Genomic DNA, 16,723 nt, shown 5'->3' on the forward strand with positions numbered 1-16,723 from the left:
CAATTCAAAGATTTCCAAAGCAAATTCCAGTAGGATCTCATGTTCTGATTCAGAGAAAATGGAGGTGCAGGCTTCGTGGAATGAATTCTACACCATCCTAAGGTAACTAAGACTCCTCTACTTGGTACTTTGGAATAGATTCTAACCTCTATTCCAAAGGGACCCCAAACAAAGCTCCCACTGCTTAAATGCCATTAAATAAATGGCTCTTCTACTCCTGCCTTTTGAGACCCATTAGAAATAGCACCTTCACAGGACCTTCACAGCACCTTCTTTCTTTACCCACAAACTGTCACGCTATTGGAAAGAAATGTTGAAGAATTTCTCTTCTGGGAAAAGATTTTTGGGCTAAAATCCAGTGCTACAACTTTGCTCTATGTTTATAGCCTAATCTGGCAAGAGGACAGATAACATTATTTCACCAGGTTTTTTCCATCTCTGGGATGGCCTTGGATTTAAAGCAAGATCACCTCAAAACTGAGAGAGGGGTTTGTTCCCCTAGAGTCACAAGGTCCTTCAAGGAAGGGCAAGGGAACACCATCGGTCAACTAGTGTAAAGAACAGGACAACTAGTGCAAAGAACATGATTCTTTAAGAGCATAGAAACAGAATACATTCTTTGGGAAGGTTTAAGGATGCACATAAGTGATTTCTCTAGAATGGAGGACAAGCAATTCTAATATGAAGGTCTTCCAAATAACGTTTTGAATTATTATTTTGAGCTTCAGGGCTGCGCCTGCTCCCGCGTTAAATGATGCTCGGCTGTCTAAGGGGAGCCAAATTTTGGCCAGTTGACTACTATTTAGAGCTCTCCAGTGCCTGAGTTTTCAGGGAACTTTTCCTTTTTTTTTGGTCTTCCAGTTCCCAGTTAACCCTGGCCAAACAATCAGTACAAGTCCACTGAATTGTACTCTCCCAAGCACTTAGTACAGTGCTCTGTGCTTGGAGTCAATAAATCCTACTGATTGACTGATTGGCTGGACCATTGGTCTAACCCAGGATCATATTGCTGATGTTCTTTAATTTTCTCCTTCTCCTCCTCCTGCCCTTCAACTTCTGTGGGATGTCACGGCTACCACTGATGCCTAGGGCAATCAAAAAGCAAGGGAGCTACCCACTCCAGTTCCTGCTGACTCTGGGCCAGTACTGCCACCAGCCCTGCCTCCCTGAACCCCACAGCAGTTCTCTAACTCACTGGGAGTCTTCAGTGGCCCCATCAGGCTTTAATGCAATTATCTCCAGATCCCCAAAAGTTGATCATATATTACTTGCTCTCTGCTGCATGTTGCTTTTTATTCTACTGAGCTAGTAACCATGATTTTTGTGAAACTTTATTTCATTTATTTCAGATTTTATTTCATGGAGCTAAAAACATGCCCAGTTTATTTCTTGCCTCCAATTTGTGCCAGGCAATTGGTAGTTCCTAGCCTGAGCAGCCTTGCAGTTTCCATTCCAAAGTTTAAGCTAAATTTGTAACAGCGCTATACATTTTCCAAGTTTTTTTATTCCCATCAGAGAGTCAAACAGCAGCAACTCGTACTGCACCACCTTCCCTTCCCTTCCACGACTTATCATGTAGTTAACACTCAAAGGCCTCACAGCCACTCACACCCCTTTTGGTCTAGGAATCAACTCCTTGTGCTCTGGGGCTGAAGAGCAGGGTCCCAATCTCTGGAACTGGCAGATCTAAGCCCTGGCAATTTTTTTTGTTACAAATTAAACACAGCCCTCAGGTTAATTTTTCAAGATGCATATGCTTGGGGAAAAGGTTTACTCACACATCACTGTTAGTGGTATACACACTGTAATTGAGGGATTCAATTGCCATCCATCGCACTGGAAGCCTTCCCTGGAGAAATCAAGAGAATGACGTTACTCGCTGAAAATGCATCTCCAAGAGGATACACCCATCCCAGGTCTTCACCTTACCCTGCTTGGCACGCATGTTTATCCAGAAAGCACTATCTGTATCGAGGTCTGAATTGCCAACGCCCCATGGACCAAGCCAAATGACACTTTATTTAATTTCCAAATCAATCGGGTGCAAAAAAGAAAATGCTGAAATAATGAAATCATAAAAACCTGATTTTTCATATTCACTATATCTCTGCTGAATGTGTCTGCTGCTCAAAGAAGTAGCATAATAATAGTAGTAGCATTTGTTAAGTGCTTACTGTGTGTCAAGCACTGTTCCAAGTGCTGGGGTAGATTCAAGATAATCTGGTTGGACACAGTCCCTGTCCCACAGAGGGCTCACAGTCTTTGTCCCCATTATACAGATGAGGGTACTGAGGCCCAGAGAGTTGAAGTGACTTGCCCAAGGTCACACAGCAGACAGGTGGTGGAGCTGGGATTAGAGCTCAGGTCCTTCTGACTCCCAAGCCCGTGATCTAGCCACTAGACCATGTTGCTTAATGGAAAGAGTATGGGATTGGGAGTCAGAGGTTCTGGGTTCTGATCCTGGCTCTGCCACTTCATTCATTCATTCAGTCGCATTTATTGAGTGCTTACTGTGTGCGGAGCATTTGGAAAGTACAATTCAGCAACAAGGAGAGACAATTCTTGCCCAAAAGTGGGCTCACAGTCTAGAAAGAGGGGGAGACTGATGTCAAAACAAGTAAACAGGCATCAGTAGCATCATTATAAATAAATAGAATAATAGATATATACACATCATTAATAAAAATAAATAGAATTATAATTAACTTCTTTGTGCCTCAGTTTCCTTATTGGCAGAATGGTGATAAAATACCTATTCTACCTCCTACTTGGACTGTGAGCCCATTATAGGACAGGGACTGTGTCCAATGTGATTACCTTTAGCTACCCCCAGTGCTTATTACAGAGCTTGACACAAAGTAAGTGCTTAACAAATACCACCAGTATTATTGGGAATTCTCTTAGATTTCTATCTAAGTCCAGAATGGGCTCTCAGCCTAAGCAAGAAAACAGATCCAAAGTGTTCATGATATTGTACCACTTAAGTCCCCTTCCCTGTGGCCACATAACACTTTATCTTATCATCTGAACCTGGGACTGGAAGGTGGAATTGAGTCCCAACCAGACTGCAAGGGAAAGGGACTGTGTCTAATTGTGTATTCTTTCCCAGCATTTAGCCCAGTGCTCTGCACACTGAAAGTACTTAATAAACATGATTACTACCAAAACCATTGCACCTCTTTTAACACTGGCTTTTATTTACATCAACTTTTCCAGGCAATGGAATAGAACAATAAAATAAAGTACATTCCCCCTGTAGACAGGGTGTCTTCCAGCCTTGTTCCAGATCCCACAAGAACTAAAGGTGGTGAAAAGGCTTAGTGACTGGAGGTCATCTCCCCTGTGAGGGGGAAAAAGCCTTAACACTGCTTCAACAATGTTTTGTATCCTGGAAAGTAGAGGAAGGCAAGGAGAGGTACCGTGGTTCCACTGGAAGGACTATAGAGTGGGAGTAATGAGAGCGGCCCAGGGAGGAAGAAAGAAAAGGCCATCACTTGGCTCCTTTAAGAATGGATACAGGGTGGGCTAAATCTCCAGCTGTTCCTCATTGGAATTACAGGCCAGGACACCTGACCTGATGGGTGAGATATGGCTGAGGGGGAGGTGGAAAGGATTTCTTTCCTCTTGGTAGTGAGTTGAAACTGGGAAACAAAGCAAAGGGGCTGGAGGAATCAAGGATAGAATACAACAAAACCTTAATCAATGCTGCCTCCCAACTGAAAATGGGGAGTTGATTGCTGCCGGGCCAAGTGCACTGAAATTAAGAAAGGAGCAAATTTTTTGATAAGTTGTTTCCATAAGGATCAAGGGATGAGGCAAAAGTGTGTGGGGAAACACCCATTGCTGCCACCAGCAAGGAGCAATCTTTGTGTATGCATGGTGTGGCCACAACTGTGACTCTCCTAATCGGACTTCTCGGTCATCCAGAGGTGACTTCCACTGTCAGTATCATCACTGAACATAAAGAACAACTCCATGTATACATCCTGATGGAATGGTGAAAGAGTCACTCCCTGGATGCAAACAAAGACTCTGAAAACAGCATCCATAGGGAATTTAGGCTACCATTCGACTCTGCAGAGTCTTGCTCTGATCCTGCTGAAGAGGAGAATACACCTGATGAAAAAACTACAGTATCAGGTTTGCTCCTGGCCTGTTGTCAAGGGGACTCTTGAATCCTGCAAAGGTAAAAAAAAAAAAACCTTTATCTGAGAATCGTGGGGGGACTGGGGTAGATGGATCTAGGGAGAAGCTCAGAACCTTTGATCCTAGATTTGGCTAGAAGGCTTTGTTTGAGTTCAGATCTCATACTGCTTTGGGAGAGTATGGAAAAGGGGTAGAGGCTACAGTTCTGCTTAGTTCTGGCATTAAGTTTCTAACTACAGGGAGGAAGGTATCTAATCACCAGCCCAAAGCATCCATCGGTCAGTCCAAGAAAAACCCTTCTTCTCCGGTCTATCACGATTTGGTTAGCCTTTCATGGCAATTTGTATTTGATGGTGAATTGTGCCCCTCAGATCCTAATAACCAGTGGTTGGCAGTCAGGGAGCAAGTTTTGTGGCCATAAGGATGCCCTAAGTGTATATGCTAAGACGGTGAGCCTGTTGTTGAGTAGGGATTGTCTCTATCTGTTGCCGAATTGTACTTTCCAAGTGCTTCATACAGTGCCCTGCCCATGGCACTCAATAAATACGAGTGAATGAATGAATGAGTAAATACATGATAATCAGACAGGATACAGCCCTTGACCCAACTAGGGCTCCCAGGCCAGCAGGTATGAGGGAAAGCTGGTATTTCATCTCCATCTTAAAGGTGAAGAAACCTGAGGTCCAGAGAGGCTAAGAGATTTGTCCAAGGACATCCAGCAGGCCCCTGCCAGAGTCGGGATTAGAATTAAGTCCCGTAATAAGTCTCATGCTCTTTCCATTAGGCCCCAATGTCATCTCTCCTAAAGGGTTGGTACAAGTACTAATGTCACTTCCTTTCATAATAGTTGTAGTAGTTAAGATCTCACTGTGCCAAAAGCATAGTAAATGCTGGGAGAGATTAAATCAGATGGGACACAGTTTCATTCATTCAATCGTATTTATTGAGCCCTTACTGTATGCAGAGCACTGTACTGTTTCTGTTCCACATGGTGCTAACAGTCTGAAAGGGGCAAAAGGTATTTAATTCCCATTTTACAGATGAAGAAGCTGAGGCATAGAGAAATTAAGTGACTTTCCCAAGGTTGTGCAGCAGGCAAGGGGCAGAGCTGGGATGAGAACCCAGATCTCCTGACACCCAGTCCTGTGCTCTTTCTACTAGGCCACCCTGTTTCTAAATATTTATGGCTATCATAAATATTCATCTCTGATATGGTGGTTATGAACACAAAATCAGCTCTATGTGAAAGTCCAATTTGGTAGTGAGACTGAATCTGGGAGTAGAATGCCGAGCATATTACTTCTAGTTTGGAGTGCAGCACATGTGACTTCTAGTCTGAAATGACTGTACTTTACCACTTCTGTAGCTATTTAGCCAAAAACAGCTCAGGACATCAGACAGGCAAACAGATTCACACTCTGAACGGGCTCCATGTAGCTATAAATTAAGCAGGGAGCCCAATGTGTGGCTGATACCTAATGTAAAAAAAATTGTTGAAATACAGCTACGTGGAAAGTGCCTCAAGGAAAAAGAAAAACTCCCAACATCTGTGTGTGATACTTACCATTGTTTTTTTAACATACACTTCTTGACCTCTGGACAATCCAAAGTCTGCTATTTTGGCCACATAGTTTTCTCCAACCAAAATATTTCTGGCAGCCAAGTCCCTGTGGATAAACTAGAAGAAAGCAGAAATAAATGCATTCATATCCAGCGGTGTGGTTAGTAGTCAGAATTCTCTATTAATCAAAAGGTGAAGGAACTTTAGGAATGGAGGAGAAAGCCTAGATTTATTGTGTGATGACACGGTCTTGGGACCCTTTCCGAGCCCCACCCAAAAGAAACCTTTGACGGTAGAATCTGCTTGTTTCACTGCAAAATCAACATGTCTTAATGGCACACACATCTCTCAACAACCGAGAGTGTGGAAAATGTAAAGTGTGTTGTATTGATTGCCAGCCACTTTTTTGAACATATGCAGTTGTGAATTTTTTGTTCTTGCCTGTGAAATCATGTGTGTGTTTGTGTGTATTTCCCAAGTGGAAGGGATGTCAGCAGGAGTCTCTCTTAGTTGCTCTCCTGAGCAGCCCCGGCCTCCCCCTGGACTCTGAGAACTGACCTGAGCCCCTCTTCCTCTATGACCCATCCGTCCAGATAGTAGGGGAGTTAGGGAACAAGGCTACGTTCCGCTAAAGCCAGTGTGCTGATGGGATGTTTCCAGGGGCCAGCTGTGGGGTAGGACTAGTGAAATGAGTCTCCAAAAGAATGTTCTCCATGTGTCTACAGTATCCTCCCTGACAAAGATGTGTCTGGCCCTAGGGTCAAATTCAGGATGTGAGGAATTTTCCATTTGCAAAATCTTTCCAGCAAACCTTTTGCCCTGCGCAGACCTAGCCAGGAAGCTGTTTCTGGGTCTAAGTGAAGAGTTTAAAGAGGATTGTTAGCTTTTCAGGCCTCAGGAGCCAGAAGGATTAAATGATTCCCTCACAGTGTTTCACTTACCTCTGGGAGGGAGGGGAGGAGGACAGGGGGAATTTGTATGATGGAGTGAATGGATGTAACTGGATAAATGCTGGGTAGAAATGTGTTAACTTTCAATGTGAGCAATTTGCTTTTTCTTTTTTAAAAAAGTCCTACTGGCATTGCAGTTAAGTGGTGGATGGTAGGAGGGAGATTGTAGAAAGCATTTGAGGGAGAGAAAAGGTGGCTGACAAAAAGAAATGATTAAAAAATATTAGTTGAAGCACTGATGGAGCTCTAAATCAGGTTGTGGAATGTTCTTCAGAGCAAGACAGTTGGAGCAAACCTGTTTTTGGCTCAAGTAGTCCATCCCCCTGGCCACATCTGCTGCAAAGTGCAGAAGCTGCTGAGAGGACAGTGTGGAGGCGGTGCTGTTGGCAATGGCAAATGCTGGGTCTGTCTCTAGTACTCTGCTCTTCCTCAGAAAGTCAAGTAAGTTTCCATGAGGGGCATATTCAATAGCAAGATAGAGGTAACCTGTAGTGAAAAATAAAATATTTTCACCATACTCTAGATTTTTAAAAAGGGTACCCGATGGATTCTGGCACTGGATGGTTTCAAAGCTAAGAATCATGTGCATAGGAGAGGTGTTGAAACATTGTTGAGTGTTCTCATGCTAGAAAGGGGGAAAAAAATTCCCTATTCCAAAATTCCCAATCTGCCAACTCCCCCTGACTGTTCCAAAGCAAGAAACCCCAATACAATATTTATATCCAGCTGGTCCAATTCTTCCTTTATTGACCTTCTCCATTCAATACCAAATTGGCGACTCTGCCTAGTCGCAGTTCCAAAAGGAGGCACGGCTAGTGTCTGTTAGGGTGTTATTTTTCTTACTGTGATTCTTCTGTCTGAGCAGTCCACCCTCATTTTTGAATCCCCTGAAAGTGGTGAAGCTGGAGCTTCATCAAATGTCGTGAGGAACAGATGTTTGGTAGGAGAATTAACGCCTACTAGCATGAATCCACCACTTGCCTCTCCGAATTCCAATTTTCTAATGTTTAAAAAACAAAGTTGAAAACCAGGAAGTTTACCCTACCCCGATGTTCACATGCTCCCAATAGATTGATGATATTTGAATGGTGTCCAAGTTTACAAAGAACTTCCAGCTCTCCAGCAAAGTCCCGGTGATCATCCTTGGAGGCATATTCTGGGAATAAAATCAATGGTTTGAGAGTTCTTCTGAATTGCAATAAAAAAATATAAACAAACACAAGCTATATTCCCCCATTTCAGCTCCACAAATTTTGGGAAAGTTCATTCAAGTTCCTCTGAAATTTTTTCTTGCACTAGGCCTCCATAGAACTGAATAGTGAATAGCTGAGTTGGTTGTGAGTGTCCTTAAGTTTCAGGAATATTAGGAGGACAGGTTTCCTTCAACTTGATAGGGCTTTATCTCCTCATCCTGCAGTAAAACTAAATATATGCAGCCAATAAGATATATTAGAAGGGAGATGGGACAACACAGATAATCCCCAAATCTCATTTTATTAATTGCTCTCACAGCAGGCTGCGAGCAGGAGCTGAAAAGGAAGAATGAAAATCAGCCTCAGAATCATGGAGGGTGGATTGTAGGTTGTTTCAGTGTTGGAAGATGATGCTAGAGATGGTATTCTCCAGACATGCCTGATACTGAAAAGACTGATCCATAACTGGAACCCCTGACCATATCTGGGAGGCAGCATGGCCTAGTGGAAAGAGTATGGGGCTGGGGCTAGGATTCGGGAGACCCCGTCCAGGTTTGCCTTGGATCTACAGTGTGACCTCGGGCAAGGCACTTAATTTTTTGATGCCTCTGTTTCCTCATCTGTAAATGGAGAGAAAATAGATTGCTGATCAGGGTCTGCGTCCAATATCACAAATCTCATATCTACCTCAGAATTTAGCACTTATTAAGGGTTATGATGCAATGCTTAAGTGCATTTGAGTGTTTGCCTGAAGAGGTATCCAGGACTGTTGTCTTAATTAGGAAGTTGCTATGTCATACTGGTGCCTTATAGCACTCTGGTAACGTCTGTTCTGGGAGCTGATCTACTCTTTGTGGTATGGGGTGGGGAGATTGTGGTTTTTCCTTTTTAAAAATATTTCTGATGATTTTAATGATAGAGATTTAGTAATTTTAGTGATTGGATAGATGCTGTATTGCCCTTTATAGGATACTCAGGGAACTATGGCTGCAACCCACTGGATCACTTCACTTTAAAAATAATAGTGTGGCCTGCTGAAAAGAGTACAGGCCCAGGAGTCAGAAAATCCTCTCTAGACTGCGAGCTCCTTGTGGGCAGGGAACAGGTCTATCAACTCTAGTATATCGTACTCTCTCAATTATTTAGTTCAGTACTCTGAACACAGTAAGTGCTCAATAAATACCATTGATTGATCTGGGTTCTATATCTGGCTCCACTTGCCTGCTGGGTGATCACAGGCAAGTCACTTAACTTCTCTGGGCCTCAGTTTTCTTAGCTTGTGAAATGGGAATAAGTTATCTGCTCTTCTTACCTCTTAGACTGTGAGCCCCTGATTCTACTCCAGCACTTAGCACAGTGCCTGATTCAGAGTAAGCACTTAATGAACACCATCACTATTATGATCTGGCATAGTTTCAGTTCCACCTGCACCTTTTGACACAAGTTCAAATAAAACTGAGTTCAGATAAACTCAAGCCTTTATCTGATCTGTGCCTCCCCATCCTCACCACACAGAAAAAATTGTTAGGTCGAAGGAATACTGTGATAGGAATCCTGGAATGTCCTTTTGAGTGGGAAATACCTTTCAACATTGAGAGGATTCTTTACACAATATTAAAAACTCCATCACTAGAACCATTAATACTTTCTGATCTGGCTGTGCTCCGCCATACAGTGTCTGCTCCCCAGGAGTGATCTGGCAAATCTTGATTCTTGTTTGAGGTTTTTTTTTTTCCACCCTTTTTCTAACCCCACTCAAAACCAGCAAAATCAATGCCCCTTATTGCCCAGCCTCCAGAGTAAATAAAAGTGGGTTCTTATGCTCAGTCCAGATTAAAAGTAATATATGCAACTTCCTTTCCACTCTCCATGAAATAAAATGTGGACTACTGCCTTATGAATAAATACAAAACATTACCAGCCACATCTACTTCTTACAAACCTCCCAGTATCCATTTGTATTCCTCCTTTCATTCATTCATTCAATCGTATTTATTGAGCGCTTACTGTGTGCAGAGCACTGTACTAAGCTCTTGGGAAGTACAAGTTGGCAACATGTAGAGACGGTCCCTACCCAACAGCAGGCTCCTTTGTCCGTTGGTCTCTGCTTCAGAAGTCATACCTCAAGAAAAGACTTAATTCATCACTTGGACCCTCTCCTGTCTTAAGGAAGCCAAATGTGCCCTTATAACAGGAGCTTTAGATATATCATCCCAAAGAACTGGGAAAAACTGAGTTCTCCTGGAACTAGATAGTGAAATACTTGGAACCCTGCAAAGACTCCTGGCTACTCCTTTAAAGGTTGGCAACATCGCAGGCTCCTTCCTCAGAGAAAATGTCAACTCCAGCTTGCACACAAATCAGGCCAAATTTCCTTTAAAAGAAAGCCCACAGAAAGAAGAGAAAGAAATGACAGGAAGTAAATCTCTCTCCTCCACTTCTGCTCGCTCTCTCTGTCTCTCTCTGTCATCCCCTCTCCAGCCTCCCCAGCCTGATCCAGGTCAAAGCAGAATAGTGTGTTTTGCTGAGCACAAACCTTTCATCCTCTTAATGGCAGCATCCATCCGCAACCCATCCTTCTTAATACGTGCCTTAAGGACTTGCCCAAAGTTCCCCTCCCCAATCACGTCTTGAAACTTGATGTCATTCCACTCGAGGACTGGGTAGATTGTGGGGTCTGGGTTGTTTTTAGCTTTCCTGCTCAGGGCCAGAGTGCCTGAGTTAAACTGCACAGCAGGCTCTTCCCTCTGCAAAAATAGAGTAGCTTTGTGATAGGCTGTCATTCTAAGGGAATTGAGAACGTGTTACTTCATAAGCAATTTTTCCATTCTTGGGAGAGGACGGTATCTGAAACTGGCAGGGGATAGAGGTGGTTAGAGAGAGAAAGTGATGGATGAAATGATAGATGGGGAAAAAGGGCAAAATGTAATAACTGTTTGGGTTTTGCTCTAGGTATAAATCCATGTGTTGTTGTTTTTAACCAAAACATTCTGCAGTCACCAGACATCCTATTATTCAGTCATCGATCTTAGGCCCAACACTTCTGTGTCTGTTTGTCTGTTGAAAGGTAAGGATTACTAGTCCCTAATAAGGATTACTAGTCCCTAAGTGTTTTTCATGATCATTTAATCCATTCACACATCTCTGCCCTTTGTTTCAAAGACGAAGCTACAGACAGTGAAATTCTATCCATGCATGTGAGTGTGGCTGAACAGATTGATGCATGATCCACATTCCCTTCCGCATTGTTTGCATGCAGGGATAATAGGATTTTAAGACAACTTTGATCTCCCAGTCTTCACAAAACCTTTGCTTGAGGAGAATAACCCCTCTCCCTTTTGCTGTCTACCAGTCTGCTCTACGTGCTGCAGTGATCTTCCACCAGCTCATTGTCCTTTTGCATAATTTTAGGCCGTGATTCATCGTGTCTTTGGTTAATTCAGGCTTCTTGGTTTGGGTGTGGCCCCTTTCAGTTCACAAAACACCTGCTTGGATATCCTGCTATCATCCATTCTCCTCAAATGTCCAGCCTAGTGGAGCTGTGTTTGCTGTAAAAATTGATTCAAAGTTGGTGAGCTGACTGTATTCCAGGATCTCATTGGTAATCCTGACCTGCCATTTGGTGTTGAGTATGGTTAGTAGTAGTAGTAATTGGATGGACCAAGGTCTCCCAAAGTTGGACACCACACCATCTTGAAGACTTCTGAAGGCTATGCTGGCTTTGTTTTGTTGTTGTTTTCTTCTGCTTTGTCCATGAAGCGCTGCATCTTGGAAAGTTGTATTTTTCCCCAGCTCTCTGAACAGTGCTTGACCGATAGTAAGCACTCAATAAATACCACAGTTATTATTATTACTTTCTCAAAGGTTAGACCTAAGGTCAGAGCTCCACATTCTGGTCCATTCTTCCAAACTGATTCATTCAATCATATTTATGGAGCACTTACTGTGTGCAAAGCACTATACTAAGCACTTGGGAAAGTACAACATAACAGGCCGTGAATGGTGGGAGGCATGTCCAGAAAATATACGTAGTATTTCTGTCATATATGTAAGATTCCCTTTTGTATATGATGAGCGTGGTTCCATTTGTCCTCTTCAGTGTTGCCATCATATAAATGAGGCCATAGAGCTTCTTTGGCCTCTCAGGATCGCACCTGGAGAGTTTCCAGTACTCTACCAGTTTCGGCTACGGGAGTGAGAATCAAGCAGAGGCCCACCCATTCCATTCCTAGCTTGGGCAGTGGCTAGCAAGTGGAAGGCAATCTGCTGCAAGTCAAAACTCACCCATGCTGGGCAGCAACAGCATGGGTTAGAGTCGAGGGTGGAGACTTGAGTTTACTGTGCGGAAGGCGGCAATGGTAAACCACTTCCGTGTTTTTACCAAGAAAACTCTATGGATACACTACCAGAATGATTGCAGATGGAGAGCAGGGCGTTCTGGGAGAGATGTGTCCGTGGTATTGCTATGGGTCAGAAACAACTCGATGGCGTGAGATAAAAGCTTCTTTAGTGATGGGTAAAATCCTTAGTTTGAGTTTAGCATATCCCCAGATCTCTTTTCAGTTCTGGAGTCCTACCATAGGTCTTGTATATTATCTTGATCTGAATGTCCTGTAATAGATATTTATAGGCCTCCATTCTGCTTTTTTATGGCTTTTGTTAAATGCTTACTATGTGCCAGGCATTGTACTAAGCACTGGAGTAGATGCAACATAATCAGGCTGGACACAGTTCCTATCCCTCACAGGGATCATAGTCTTAATCCTCATTTTCCAGATGAGATAACTGAGCCACAGAGAAGCGAAACGACTTGCCCAAGGTCAAACAGCAGATAAGTGGAGGACTGGGATTAGAACCCAGGTCCTCTGACTCCCAAGCCCATGCTTCTTCCACTGGATCATGCTGTGAGTGATGCACTTCCTGCTTTCCTGCAAGTAGTTTTCATATCTGAATCCCTTTAATCAAACCCATAGTGATGGTTTCTCTTTGCAATACCCATAGTCTTGATGGCTGCCTGATTGTGTTTTGAGGAAGCTCCTGTTAGCTGCTTACACCGTTACTCTGAACTGGGATTCCTTGTTCCAGTAGAGTTGCTATGAAATTGTCTCCAAGCACCTTACAAGTGTCTCTATTCTCCAGACGCTTGATATTTAACTGTCCTGATGGCCACTGAAGCATGATGATAAGATGGTCATGGTTTTGACCATGTGTGCTTCCAGGATGTCAATGAGGCTGTAGTTCTTTCTTTCCAATCACGTGGGTTCCAATGACTCTTTCCCCCAGCCCACCCCTCACCCCCACCCACTTCAGCATCACTGCTTTCCTGTGCATTGAAGGTGGTCAGTTTGTCCAATTTTTGGAATCATTATGATGAGCCAGTCCAGACCCCTAAAGACTCTTTCTCTTCCTGTTGCTGGTTGCCATTGTTGGGGCTTGTGCACTAATGATGGTAGCAAAGCCCTTGTGGATTAGAGGCAAGCATAGGGTCCTTATAGGTTACTGCAGCCTCCAGTAGGATTTGGGAGGCCAGATCTAAGGCCTGTCTGATGGCAAATTCAACACCTGAATAACATTGCTCTGAAGAAGAGGCTTCCCCAGAAGTTGGTATATTTAATACCTGTGTCCGTGAGCCATCGTTCAGAGCTAGCCTAGTCGCATTCAGTATTGCGGTGTTGATTCTGTATCTGGCCAGTGTTCAAAAAAGTGCCATCCTTCTTCTGGGATGACTGTTATCATCACCAAATAACATCCTGATGATCTGTGATGCATTGGCTGCTGTCTATCCATTCACTGATTTTTCTATTTGTTATTGCATTTTGAGATTAAAATTCAGCAGGTGTAGTCCTCCGGTGAGCCAGCTTTGAGTGTGGTGAGGCAGGCAATATGTAGGGCTTCTTTTCAACTCCTTTCCTATTCAAGGTGAGCAGCGTGTCTCAAAATAAGGCTGCTGAGACCCCCATGTGGGTGCCAAGCACTGTTGCTGTCTCTGGCATGCGAACAACCAATATCCCAAGTTAGGATGAATGGAAGACTAAGGAAAGTATACATTTATTCCAGGATCTGACTTCAGAAGAGGGATGAGGCTTTCACACCATCAGCAGGACATGTGCTTGAGTTATTTTTCCAGGACTGAATGGTACGCCATTCTCTCTCTCTCTCTCCCTCTCTCTCTCTCTCTCTCTCTCTCTCTCTCAACAGAATATCTCTATGCTCCATCTGCAACAGTCACTGTTTTACCCTCATTCAGTTTTTTGTGGCTGTTGAGTGTGACACTTCCACTGTACACATAACTGGGGTCTTTTTTTTCCTTACTCCTTACTGAGATGTAGCTATAAAGGTTGTTGGGTGGGCTTATTGGTCTACAGAGAGAATTGGCCCATGAAAGTTTGAAAGGGTATCAGAGAAGAGGAAACGACAATAGGAATAGGATCCGGAAACTCAGGCATGCCTCCACCTGGCAAAAGGGGACAGGGAGACTCCAGGTTCATATGACTGGCCTCCTCATGATGCCAGACTGGAGTCCAGTGCTAGTGGGAATCTCTGATAGGAGAAGACTCTTAGCAGCACTACTGACTAACTCTACCTTCCCAGGAAGGGTGAATCTATGCACCTAGGACAACTTTTCACCCCAGAAGAAGCACTGAATCTCTGAAGCCTTCATATGAGCAGCCTCCAGCTGGTGCCAACTTTCCTGCTTCTCTGCATATGGTTGGGTGGCCCTGGACAGCTGCAATTTCTAAAAGCGGGGCTTACACATAAACCTGTGGAGGAGGAGTTGCCTGTTTTTGTCTTCAAACAACAGTATTTAGTGAGCACTTACTGTGTGCAGAACACTCTACTAAAAGCTAGGGAGGATACAATAGAGTTGTAGACATCCTTGCCCTTTACAATCTAGCAGGGGAGACAGGCACTAAAATACATTACTGGTAGAGGTAAACATCAGAGTTTAAAGATATACACATAAGATATGCACTGCGATTGGTGGGGAAGGAGTACCCACAAGCTTTAGTGACCTGGAAATGCTGAAATGGCAGCATGGGGAGGAACAAAATGAGGAGGTGAGAGATTAATCATTGATGGGAGAAGATGTGATTTCAGAAGGGTTTTGAAGTTCAGGAGAGCTATGATCTGCCAGATACTAGGAGAAAGGAGGGTGTGAGCAAGAGATTGACTATGAGAGAGACAAGAACAAGGTGCAGTAAATTGGCATTACAGAATGGAAGCTCTTGGGCTTAGCTAGTAGTGGAAGAGAAGTGAGCATAATTTAAGGGGGAAAGAGTTGATTGAGTGCCTTGAAGTCAATGGCGAGACGTTTCTGCTTGATAGAGGAATGGGCAATCACTGGAGATTCACTCTCAAAAATTTTATTTTCAGCTTGATCTCCTGAAGGGGGAGGTAGGCAGCATAGCAGGTAAGCACTGTGTCTAGTGGATTGGGAAGGAAATGAATTGGAAGCACAATGCACTCTTCATGCATTGCTGAGCCCCTAGAATACCCTGAGTATTTGTATACCAGCTTCTCCATTCAAGGAGAAAGTAGGCAGTGACTTGTGGGGGAGGCCCACTGAAGAAAAATAAAAAAGGCCAAACAGTTAGATAAAAGAATAGAGGGGAAAATGGAAATAAATATAAGGTAAAAGGAGATATAAAACAAAGGAGCCGAAAAAGAAAGTTGAAGGGGACAAAAGGTAGGACAACAAGAAATCTGTATGGAAGTAGAACATGAGGAGATGAGGAAATGAGGATGAGAAGGGAAGTCATCAATAGTAAGACCTAGAAGTATAATAGAGTAGATATAGAAATGGAAAGTAGACAGGAGAATGGGTAGGTGAGGTTTAGGTATCAATTAGATACTAACTTTTTAATCTTCACTTTGAAGACCTACCCTACTGAAGTCCCACCTGAAGCCTGGCTGTATGAAAGCATAAACTTTTTTTTCCCCACACACAAAGCCCTGATCATTTCTATTATTGAACTGAACAGTTATCATGTCACTTATAAATGACACAACACTATGAAATGAAGCATCACATAATATAACATCAGTATACCATGTGGTAAGTCATCATCACCTAGATTCACTTGTAGCACAAAATGAAATTAAACAAGAACAGCTCACGAATACACCATCTCTTGGCAAGGCCTTCCCTTTTCATAATAATGATATCAAAGGCTGGAGTCACAATCACTAGTAAAAGGCCTTTCAAATCTTCCCAGAGACACAAGTGACTAGCTGATGCATCTCCTGTCCTTGAAGCAAATACATTGATAATGGTGACTTAGCGTCTATGTCCCCTCGGTGACTATCTGTGATAAAGGAAAAGAAATCTTCTGCAAGGATTCAGGTATTCATTACAGAAGTACCAACTTCTAGAACACACTATCACAGCACTTTTATGAAGAGTGCTCCAGTTTTATCCCAGCCAAGGTGTGAGTTCTGAGGATCCACTCTAGACTGTGAGCTCAATGTGGGTGGGGAAGGTCTCCTTTATTGTTGTATTGTACTCTTCCAAGCATTTAGTAATAATAATAATAATAATAATAATAATAATAATAATAATGACATTTAAGTGCTTACTATGTGCAAAGCACTGTGTTCTAAGCGCTGGGGGGGATACAAGGTGATCAAGTTGTCCGACGTGGGGCTCACAGTCTTAATCCCCATTTTACAGATGAGGTAACTGAGGCTCATAGAAGTTAAGTGACTTGCCCAAGGTCACACAGCAGACTTGTGGCGGAGGCGGGATTCGACCCATGACCTCTGACTCCAAAGCTTCTCTACAGTGCTCTGCACACAATAAGCACTCAATAAATAGATTGACTGAGGAGGTGGTGACAGACCTACAGGTGAAGATGAGGCCCTGTAAATCAGAG

The 16,723-nt window shown here is 43.2% G+C and overlaps 1 protein-coding gene and 1 non-coding gene across 2 annotated transcripts in view; one reads left to right on the forward strand and one right to left on the reverse strand.

Annotated features, from left to right (window-relative positions):
- The window catches only part of TEK (TEK receptor tyrosine kinase), a 79,729-nt gene that overhangs the window by 7,545 nt on the left and 55,461 nt on the right, over nt 1-16,723 (reverse strand). The window contains exons 15-19 of the mRNA XM_038769701.1: nt 10,387-10,597; nt 7,703-7,813; nt 6,953-7,143; nt 5,711-5,824; nt 1,779-1,849 (exon numbers count right to left, since the gene is read on the reverse strand). Coding sequence (XP_038625629.1) covers nt 1,779-1,849; nt 5,711-5,824; nt 6,953-7,143; nt 7,703-7,813; nt 10,387-10,597 — 698 coding nt within the window. The remainder of the gene's footprint in view (nt 1-1,778; nt 1,850-5,710; nt 5,825-6,952; nt 7,144-7,702; nt 7,814-10,386; nt 10,598-16,723) is intronic.
- Nucleotides 11,987-12,124, forward strand: LOC119948247. The gene has a single exon (XR_005456656.1). It is a non-coding gene; the product is annotated as a small nucleolar RNA SNORA7 (small nucleolar RNA).

The sequence above is a fragment of the Tachyglossus aculeatus genome, chromosome X4, assembly GCF_015852505.1.
Source record: "Tachyglossus aculeatus isolate mTacAcu1 chromosome X4, mTacAcu1.pri, whole genome shotgun sequence".
Classification (NCBI taxonomy): Eukaryota; Metazoa; Chordata; class Mammalia; order Monotremata; family Tachyglossidae; genus Tachyglossus; species Tachyglossus aculeatus.